General features: G+C 46.8%; 1 protein-coding gene across 1 annotated transcript; it reads left to right on the top strand.

Annotated features, from left to right (window-relative positions):
- The first annotated feature begins 8,690 nt into the window (after positions 1–8,690).
- SPRR4 (small proline-rich protein 4) lies at positions 8,691–10,595 on the top strand. The gene is made up of 2 exons (XM_011937939.1): positions 8,691–8,726; positions 9,860–10,595. The coding sequence occupies exon 2, from the start codon at positions 9,880–9,882 to the stop codon at positions 10,135–10,137; it is 258 nt and encodes an 85-aa protein (XP_011793329.1). The 5' UTR covers positions 8,691–8,726; positions 9,860–9,879; the 3' UTR covers positions 10,138–10,595.

A 10,595-nucleotide genomic window follows, 5' to 3' on the forward strand; every position in this document is an offset into this window, starting at 1 on the left:
CCCTGGGGAAGAGGGGCACAGGCAGCAAACTGTTTATGAACGATACGACAGTTTCCCTCACCCACTGCAGAGATTTCTGCATTATCTGCCCCTTGGAATTACCGATCCCAGCATTGCCTTTTTTCGATCTGTGGGTGTCATCCCACCCAACCCAAGCAAGCTTTGTCAACTTCTGTGTGCCAGCAGCTCTATGTGCCAGCGGCTCTAAGGCACTGAGTGGAGGGAGGGAACCAAGAGTGAGAAAGGCCCCTGCCTTTCACAGGCTCACAACTGAGTAAGGAAGAGAAGCTCAGACTGAAAATGAAACATACTAGAGGCATGTTTGCCATGGGCCACCGAGATGGAAGGGCCCCAGGGGTGTGTAGGAAACTGCGTTGCTCCACATCAGCAAGCAGGTGTAAGTTCTCCTTCACAACCATGTTGTAGGAGAGTCTACACTTACATGTACTCTCTGGACTTACTACATATTTGATTTTTCAAACACATAGTCATTGCGTATCTCTTATGGGTCAGGTACTTACCCTACACATAGGAGCCAACGGAAACTAGGGAATGTACCTACCTTCAAGGAGCTCACAGTTAACAGAGGGACAGACGGGGGGTTATTTTATTCTAAAACAGTGCAATCAGCACTAGGACAGAAGCTTCCTGAACAGAGATGGGCACCTGGGTAACACAGAATGGGAAATGTTCAGAGAAGAAATGATCCCATTTCTGAAGTGCTAAGAGGATTAGTCAGGCACAGATTAGGGACACAGTCCAGGTAGAGGGAAAGACTTGTTGGAGGGAAACTATAGTTTTCTTTCTTTCTTCTTCTTCTTCTTCTTTTTTTTTGGAGGCAGAGTCTCACTCTGTCACCCAGAGCGGAGTGCAATGGAATGATCTCAGCTCACTGCAACCTCCGCCTCCAGGATTCAAGCCATTCTCCTGCCTCAGCCTCCCAAGTAGCTAGGACTACAGGTGCACGCCACCACGCCCAGCTAATTTTTTGTATTTTTAGTAGAGACGAGGTTTCACCGTGTTAGCCAGGATGGTCTTGATCTCCTGACCTCGTGATCGGCCTGCCTCACCCTCCCAAAGTGCTGGGATTACAGGCGTGAAACACCACGCCTGACCCTATTCTTCTTTTTTTTATTATGATTGAAATTGTGAGTCTTCTCAGAGTGGGGCCATGTATGAAGGGCCTTTTATACCATGTCAAAAACTGTGGACTTTTTTGAAGGAGTCACTGATGGGTTTAGGCTTGGAGTGGCTTGTTTACCATGGATACGAGGTACAGTCCTGCCTCTTCCCTTCTCATCCAGCTCAGGAGGGATGAATATGCCACATAGTCTTTTGTATTTCAGCCTACTGACTACACACAAGGCCAATCTCAATGCCCGGTAGCAGCTGTGCAGATCTCTGGGTCCTAGTCCTGAACTCAGTGCCTCAGTTCTCATACATGGCACTGTCTGAAACTGATTCTGGCAGCCTTTGCTCGATGCAGCTAATTCCCCAGAAGGTCTCCTAGCCAGAGGTCAGGTCACTGACTTGAAAGACTGGCCCAGCTTGTGGTATCAGCTAATTTGTCTGTTTGATTTGGTTCCCTATCTCAGCCACCATCACTGACCTGAGGGACAATCAGAGCCCCAGCTCTTCATTCCCGGGGCCCAAAGCCTGGGGAATAGTCAGGCTTCCCACTGGTTAGTGCCATCGGCAGAAATGTCCTATTGCCCCAACCATCTTCTTCCAGGAAGAGAGCTACTCTTCCTCCATGGCTGCTGTGGCTGGTCTTTAGTTGACATTACATCTGCTGAGCTTGGTTGACCAACGACAAAGATTCTTTGCTTGACCAAACTTTAGTCAGGCTCCTGAACCTTCTTCTAGGATCACCTGTGTACTTGCTTGTAAATTCAGTTTTAGCCAAGAACCAGCCTTACTAAGTTTACCAAGAACCACCCACCCTCAATGTCTGATTACCCTTGATATCTCATCAGGTTCCTTGACCTCCTCCATCCCCCACATGAAGTCTGATCACCCTGGCTTATCTTCATCAAGAATTCTGTTGGGTTGGTTTAGCCACAGTTCCTCTTAGCTCTGCTGTTTCCTCTCAGTCACTTTTCAACAACTGACTCCCACCCTGCTCCTTGGCTATAGATTCTCATTTGCCCATGATGTATTTAGAGCTGAGCTCAAACTCCCCTCTGCTGAAAAAATCCCATTGCAATGTTTTTCTATATCTATCACAATGGTCCTGAATAAAGTCTTTCCTCAACACATGCAACAAGTGTCATTGAAATGTTTTTTCTTTGACACTAGAAATGAAAATCACAGGGAACTCCTAAGAGAAAGAAAGAAAGAAAATTAAGAAATAATTGTCCATGCCGGGCGCCGTGGCTCACGCCTGTAATCCCAGCATTTGGGGAGGCTGAGGTGGGTGCATCACTTGAGGCCAGGAGTTTGAGACCAGCCTGGGCAACATGGTAAAACCCCATGTCTACTAAAAATACAAAAATTAACTGAGTGTGGGGGTGCACACCTGTGGTCCCAGCTATTCAGGAAGCTGAGGCAGGAGAATCGCTTGAATCTGGGAGGTAGGGCTTGCAGTGAGCCAAGATCACAACACTACACTCCAACCTGGGCTACAGAGCAAGACTCCACCTCAAAAAAAAAAAAAAAGGAAATAACTGTTCAGCTCACATGATACACTTCTCAGGGGCTCGTTTGCAGAGCATTTTTTTGTTTTGTTTTCTGCCCTTAGCCCCTACCCCTTCTTCTACAGGGCTTTCTTTCTTCTACTATACCAGCACCTACTTTTCTAAATTAGTCATCAGCCAGTCAGCCAAACAGTCGGTATATCAGTTGATCAACCACTCAATCAACCAGCTAGTCAGTTGTTCAGTGAACTGGCCAGTTAGGCAGCTAGTCTATCAGTTCATTTCTTACTTACGTACCCACCTCCTCCCTCCCTCCATCTTTCACTTGCTCACTCACAGACTCACTCACTCAGCAGCATCCTTTAGTCATTGGACACCCACTCACCAACTAGCTAGTCTATCATTTGGTCATGCACCCGTTTTTACTAGGGTGTAAGTTCTGTCTTGAGCATCCTTCCTGCCCTTAAGGAGCTTGCACTCTGGGTGGATATAAAGAGTCATTCCACACACACCACACACACATCAGTGTATTAACATCCAGGCACGAGGCCTCTTACAGGTGACAGATGATTGCAGCATAGATCTTCAAGGTAGAAGAAGGGAAGGGCTATGTGTATGGTTAGGATAAACAAGGATTGCTACTTAAGCATTGGCCTGAATCTGAAAAGATAAATTAGTCCGAAACACATGCTAGGACTTCATGGGTTCTGCCTGTAAGGTCAAACTCTCCACTTATTCATTTATATATCATCTGCCCATTTATTCATGTGTCCGTTTGCTGGTTCACATGTATAAAGTGGATTCAATATGTGCTTGGTTAGTGTGAGGGGTAGAGGAGAAACACCCAAATAGCATAAATTAAAAGTTGTGGATATTGAGCAAAGGAGGGAAGCACATCTTTTGGGAAAGACTGGGGAAAGGGGCCGTGAGGAAAGTAGTGTTTGAGATGGTTCCTGAAGACTGAATTTCACTGGGAAATCTGGGAGTAGGGCATTATCACAGATTGAATGGTTTGAGGCAGGAAAGTATCAGGCAAGTTCCGGAAACAGGAATAATTTTGTCTGGAACTGTCTTAAGGAAGCTAAAACAGGAATTACAGGTGGTGGCAGCTTATGCAAGATCTTTAAACAGTTTGTATTCCCCCCTCCCTTCTTCAAGTGCATGAAGGACTCTTACACATACACTCTAGCACACCGCTCCCTGCGTTACACTGAATTGGAAATGGTGGCTACCTGCATGCACGTGACCACTCACCTCTCTCATAGCGGACACCATTCACCAAGGAAGGCACTTTACCCACTGATCCTGAAATCAACCTCAACACCCTCAATTCACTGTCAGTTCCGCAGGATGAAACAAGGCTGCCTTCCCTGACCTAATCATACATTTACAGACTCTTAGCCCTCAATGGAACCTTAGCAATAATGTTGGCCAATCTCTTCACATTGGAAACCAGGAAAATTGAAGCCCAGGAAAGTTAGGGGATGTACCCAAGATTTCACAGCCAGTGAGGAGTGAGTATTCCCAGAGCTAACTCCCTCCTCCCTGGGCTCCCAACCTGTGTCTCTAACTGCAACCATGTCACGTCACAGGAAAGGGGGACTAGTGCTTCAGCTCCACTTGGCTTCCATGAGGCATATCCTGGCATGCTTCCCAGATGGACGATTTGGCTACTCATCCCCACCCTTCCACTGCCAGTGTTCAGCTTCCACAGTGCATGGTCTGTGGATGTTCCATGAAGACTAGTGTCTCACACAAGGTTCAGGGCTGGTTTCTCCCTAAACTCCTAGTACTGCCCAGGGTCTTCTAGAAATGTGTCATAACGGGATGAGAGGTGGAGCGAAGAGATAAATTAACCACATATTTCTGGAGATCCACCTTCTGACCGTTCTCCCTCCATGGAAGTCCTTCTGTGAAAGGGACTTCCTTTAATATTATCATACAGAATCCCTAACATTAGTATCAAAACATCTTCTATGCAAACAGATAAATTAGAGGGTGAAATGATTCATGTTGCAAATGGACTTTCTACATTAAAAAACAAAAAAGTTGCAAGGTCTCCTTAAGTAGCATCTTCTAAAGTGTCTGTTGACAGATTGTTAAGTAATCAGTGAAGGGAGAAACGCGAAACTAAAATTTTCTAAGTCATGATTGCTGGTTAAATATCAACCCAAAATTAGGATAAATCAAATATTACATTATTCTGATTTTATTTTATTTTATTTTATTTTATTTTATATTTTGAGACAGGGTCTCATTCGGTCACCTAGGCTGGAGTGCAGTGGCTCTACCACGGTTCACTGCAGCCTCGACCTCCCGGGTTCAAGTGATCCTCCTGCAACAGCCTTTTGATCAGGTGGGATGACAGACATGTGCCACTATGCCTGACTAATTTTTAAATTTATTTTGTAGGGACAGGATCTCTCCATGTTGCCCAGGCTGGTCTCAAACTCCTTGCCTCAAGCCATCTGTCTGCCTGGGTCTCCCAAAGTGCTGGAATTACAGGCGTGAGCAACCATGTCCAGCTAAATCTAATTTTTAAAATGAGATGCTACTTGCTCAGTTTTGAATTTTCACTTTACAGGACAAGCAGCTAAAATTCAGAAACCCTGGCCCCAAACCTCCACTGTCTTCTCTACTAAGCTTGGTCCTCCTCCCCTAAAACTCTCTCATGATTCACCCAGGATGCTCCTTTATGTCTTTTCTTCTTTCATTCCTGGAAATGGCGTAATAAATGTGTTCCATTTGTCTCCAGATGAAGTCATTAACAACCTTTCTTTTCTCCAAAATCCAGAGACAAATAGGAAGGTGTGTCTGGATTAAGAGTTAAATTATTAACACTGTCTCTGGTAGGTCCCCTCCCAGTGCTCAGGCCTCTGCCAGTCACCCCATTGTTTGCCTGCAGGGTGGAGCTGGGTTTCTCAAGCTTTGACTCAGCTTCAGAAATGAGTCTTGCCTGCATCCTCCCTTCCCTGATGGAGTCACAGGCACGCACCTGCTCTCAGGTGTCTGCTCCCCTGCGCGGGAAGATGCAGAGCCCGGCTTTCTGGTTTTTAATAGAGCATGGTCCTTTGAAGATGAGAGAGCAGATGCGGAACTCCAGATTGGCCAGGACACAGTCCCGTGGCTAGGCTGGGGCAGTGGGGCTGCGAGGGTGACGGCAGAGTCACCATTCCACATAGCTTCCCAGGGTCCGCCTTATCTGGAGGGGCTGATTTGAGGGGTGCCAGGAAGTCTCCTCTCTCCTTTGAAAACATAATCCTCTGCCCTAGCCAGCCAGGGTGTTTGGAAATCAGCTATTACCCATTTAAGAGAGTTGGATGAACCCTCCTTCCTGGATTCCGGATCCAGGGACCATCAGAGCTAGTTTTCTCGCCTATAAAATGTATAATACAATTAGCTTTCTTCATAGCGTATTGTGAAAACTGCATATAAAAGTGTTTGGTAAGGTTTAATAACTAATAAAAAAGCATCTGTACCTGGCAGTGTGACACAGGGATCAGTGAAGATCTCTTAGAGGAGGGAGGGAGGACATGCTAGCGCTAGCGGGGAAAAGAGTACCTGGCTTCCAGGGAGGAAATCAGGAGGAAGACTGGGGCAAAAAGAGGTGGAGACCACCACAAGCAGCTTCCTAATTTGTCATCAATGCAGCCTCTGCTAAGAAGCTGCCCAGTATTTCACTCCTGTCGGCTGACTGAGAGGAGCTGTGATGTCAGGAGACTTACAGTTCAACCCTGGATGTGACATTAGCCCTCATGTGATCTTGGGCTAGGCCTGGCCTCATTCCAAGTCTCAGTTTCCCTCTCTGTAAAATGGGAATAATGTAGCTGACAGGGAAGTTGAGTGTGGAAGTTTTGAAAGGTGTAACATGTTGAATGCACATGAGGTTGACTGGGTCTTGAGTGTTTATGATCTATGGCACGTGGTCCCTTTAAGGCCAGCCATATCTAGATCTCTATCCTGGCCACCCCTAGGGTATCCTCTGAGATGATAGTTGCTTTATAAGCCGAAATTTATCACATGACAGAATGTTTCAAAACTAAGCAGGAGTTCTTTATTAATAAAATAAAAGGGCAATGATCAAATTGGGAAAAATAGGAGTAAAATTCATTGCAGTAAACCCACATGGGTGACTGGGACATGAGGAATGGAGCTGTCCATCTGTTCACAGGCAATGCACACATACCGGTGCCTTCGAGGCATCAGGCATGTGAAAAGCCTTGGTCTATGTCCACACAAATCTGTCTTGCTGCATAGTTTCCTTGTGGGGAGTCCATATCAGCAACAGCACAGAGGACTGGGAGTGTGTGGAAGTGAGGGCTGCAGGTGGAGATGGTGTTCTTCTTGGAGGTGGAATGCAGAACCGGAATCTGGAACCCAGAATATTACATTCTTTGTGTTGTTAGGCTGGGGAGGAGAAAGTGGGGGAGGTCTGGCCTGGAGGGGAAAATTAAGGGGCTGATTAAAGTGAGGCTGACCCTAAAAATGAACAGTATTCCATCCACATACAACAGAAAGCTCAGGAGACATTATTAGTCATGGTCCCCACCCAATGACAGTGACTTGTCCACCATGGAGATGCTAGCCACGGTGATGGAGTGGAAATGTGCCCCAGGCCAGGCCCCCACCCAGCTCCACCCCGAGCAGCTGCATGTGGTTGGGCAGGTCCTTTAACTTCTTTGGGCCTGCCTCTTTAAACTGTCAGTAAAATTGTTATGAGGATTAAATGAGGCGAGGGATTTGAAAAATGCTTTGGAAAGTACATTAAGGTATTTCTATCATTTCTCAGGCCATCTTACCCCTTCCTCTGGTAATGGCAGCAGTGAGCCCTTGCATGGCCTCTTGTTGGGCAGCGTCCTGACATCCATCTTTGGGGTAGAAGGCTAGAGGTGGACCAGCTTCCCCGAGAACCTGCCTTTCCCCATCCCAGGGCCTAGGAGGCTACACGGAGGACCAAGGCTCCTTCCTCCCACCTAGATAAGGCCCTGAGTAGGATTGCTGGAGTTAGCAAAGAAAAATAGAGCCTGCCCAGTTAAATTTGAATTTTGTATAAACTACAAGTAATTGTTTAGTATGTTTCCTGCAATATTTGGAATATACTTATACTTTCAAAATATTCTGTTATCTGAGATTCAAATTTAACTGAATGTCCTATATTTTATGTGGCAAGTCTACCACAAGGACCAGTTCTAACCCACATTCTGTGATCAACACGATTACTCCTCAGCACCGCAACTCCCAATGGGCAGGTAGGGACAGCACCACCGTGTGCTGGGGCACCATTGACATCATCTTCTACCTGTGCCCCAGAGAAGCCTCACAGAACACTACGTGAACTGTCTCCCTGGATTAGGAAGGACACTTGCACTGTGAACTGAGGAAGGGGGATGAGTGGTACCTGGGGCTCGGCATTGAATCATCTAGATCTGAATTCAAATACCATCTCTGCTGTTACTACCTGTTTAATCTTCCTCAGCCTCACTTTTCTCATCTGCAAAATGGTAACGATGACACTTTCCCTAGAGGGGCTCTGAAGATGAAATGAAATAATAAGCATGATGGGTGGTCCTGGTGCTAGCCTTGCAGTGAGTGCTTGAGAAATGGCAGCAATTTGCAGCAAAGGGGATGTTCACATTTTTGTCAGAATTGCCCCAAACTCCATCCTCTCCCTCTTCCTCTTTTTGCTTCAATGTTTCTTATAACTGTCTGCCTGCAAACAGCTCCTTCAGTTTGTTCTATATTATCTATGTAATTGTATACTATCTATATTATCTGTATAATTGATCTATATTAAAAAGACCTTGATTCCCCGAGTTTGAGCAAACACCTTTGGTGGGTTAAATTAGCTCAGGTGCAGGGACTTGGAGTGTTGAAAATATGTGGTGGGTGGCTTTCATCAAAACAGCTCAGCAAAGCAAGTCCCTGGAGGAAGTGCAGGTGGGAGAAGTGGGTGAGGAATTCTCTGGGAGGTGGTAATCAGGACCACACCTAGTGCCGTGGGCAGGTTGGGGGCCCTATAAAGGCTCCTGGAGTGGCTGCCTATGGAACAGGGCTCAGCCTCCTCTCCTGGGGTCCAGCTTGCCGCCTCTGGTAAGTGGGAACTCATCTGTTCTCCTGGGATTTGTGGGGCTCTTTCCTTCTCCTTTAACTCCTTTGAGCCGCTAGGCCAAGATCCTCTACTATCCTTGGGTAATCAGGGAAGTGACACAAGTCTCCTGACAATTGCAGACAGGGCACACTAATCATTACTTAGAAAGTTTAATCTCCATTCCACACCATTGCTTGCTTGGTATGACTTCTTTCCTGATCGTGGTTTGACTCCCCAGCAAGAAGATTTTTCTTGTTGAAGGAAGAGATATTTAGAGCTATAGAATTTTGTGGCAATTCTGAGCCCTGTTTAATTAAAGCTTTCTCACACCCTATTCTGCATTTTCCTTACCAGTAAGCTTTAAACTTTTCTTCCAGGTGTACGGAAACAGGTATATTAAACACTGTTTTCAATCCTATGCAGCAACCATTCTTCCCTATTCTGATTGCCACCTCTTTACTTTCTGAGGCCTGCACTTCCCATCTATGATCATTAACTTAGACCATAAGGAACACTGCCTACAAAGATAGCCAGACACGCTCATCAGAGCTGGGAAGGCTTCAGGGAACTTCCTGACCAGCATCCTTCTAATAAAGGTGCTGAGGCCCAGAGAAGGCAGGTTGCCCATGCAGTGAATGGCAGGATGGACCTAGAACCCAAGCCTGAGCCTTCTTGGCTAGTGCTCTTTCCTTTGAACATCCTCCTATCATCCTTTGGCTCCAGTGATCTATTTGGCTGGCCCTTAAGCTTCCCAATTCTTTGTGGAGGGCTGGAACCACTATCCTATAGCCGTATAGGACTTGCCTTAGCCTCCCGTGGTGAGTCAGGGGTGGAGCAGGGATTAGACATTAGGCCTCTGCAATCTTGGTACACTCCTTGTCCAGCCCAATCTCTCTCTCTCTCTCTCTCACACATACACACCATGATGCTTCCCTGTAAGACAGAGACTGTTCTTGTTCTCTCCTCATGCTCCTACATCCTTGCCCATTCTTATTGTCTGCATTATCCAAGGGAGCCAGTTGACATTGTCCAGATCTGTTAGCTAAGATGGCATGCTTTGACCTTGTAAAATGTCTGGGATGCTTTTTAATCATCAGACATGCTTTTAATGGTGTCCTTGCCCGGTTTCCTTTAGGCTCACCTGTTCCTAGAGCAATGTCTTCCCAGCAGCAGCAGCAGCAGCAGCAGCAGCAGCAGCAGCAGCACTGCCCACCACAGAGGGCCCAGCAGCAGCAAGTGAAGCAACCTTGTCAGCCACCCCCTGTTAAATGTCAAGAGACATGTGCACCCAAAACCAAGGATCCATGTGCTCCCCAGGTCAAGGAGCAATGCCCACCAAAGGGCACCATCATTCCAGCCCAGGAGAGGTGTCATCCCTCAGTCCGGCAAGCCCCCAAGAGTAAACAGAAGTAAGGATGGACTGGATATTACCATACTCCACCATCCTGGCTATTAGATGGAACCTTCTCTTCTTCCTTCTCTCCTTCCCTCCAGCTCTTGAGCCTACCCTCCTCTCCCATCTCCTCCTGCCCAAGATGTAAGGAAGCACTGTAAGGATTTCTTCCCATCATACCCCTCCCCACACATACCACCTTGGCTTCTTCCATATCCCACCCTGATGCTCTCCCAGGTAGGCATGAGAGAGACCTCATCCTCTCCAGGCTCCAGCATGGCCACAGCTAAGGCCCATCCATTCCCCAAAGTGAGGAAAGTGTCTGGGCTTCTTCTGGGGTTCCGCCCTGACAAGTAGGGTCACAGAGACTGGCGCAAAGTTTCTGCCTCATTCCTCTCCATGATGCCCCCTACTCTGGGCTTCTCTCCTGTTTTCCCCAATAAATAATGTGCTTCATGTAATAAATGTGTCTGCTTGC

The sequence above is a fragment of the Colobus angolensis genome, unplaced genomic scaffold (genome assembly GCF_000951035.1).
Source record: "Colobus angolensis palliatus isolate OR3802 unplaced genomic scaffold, Cang.pa_1.0 Scaffold169, whole genome shotgun sequence".
NCBI lineage: Eukaryota > Metazoa > Chordata > Mammalia > Primates > Cercopithecidae > Colobus > Colobus angolensis.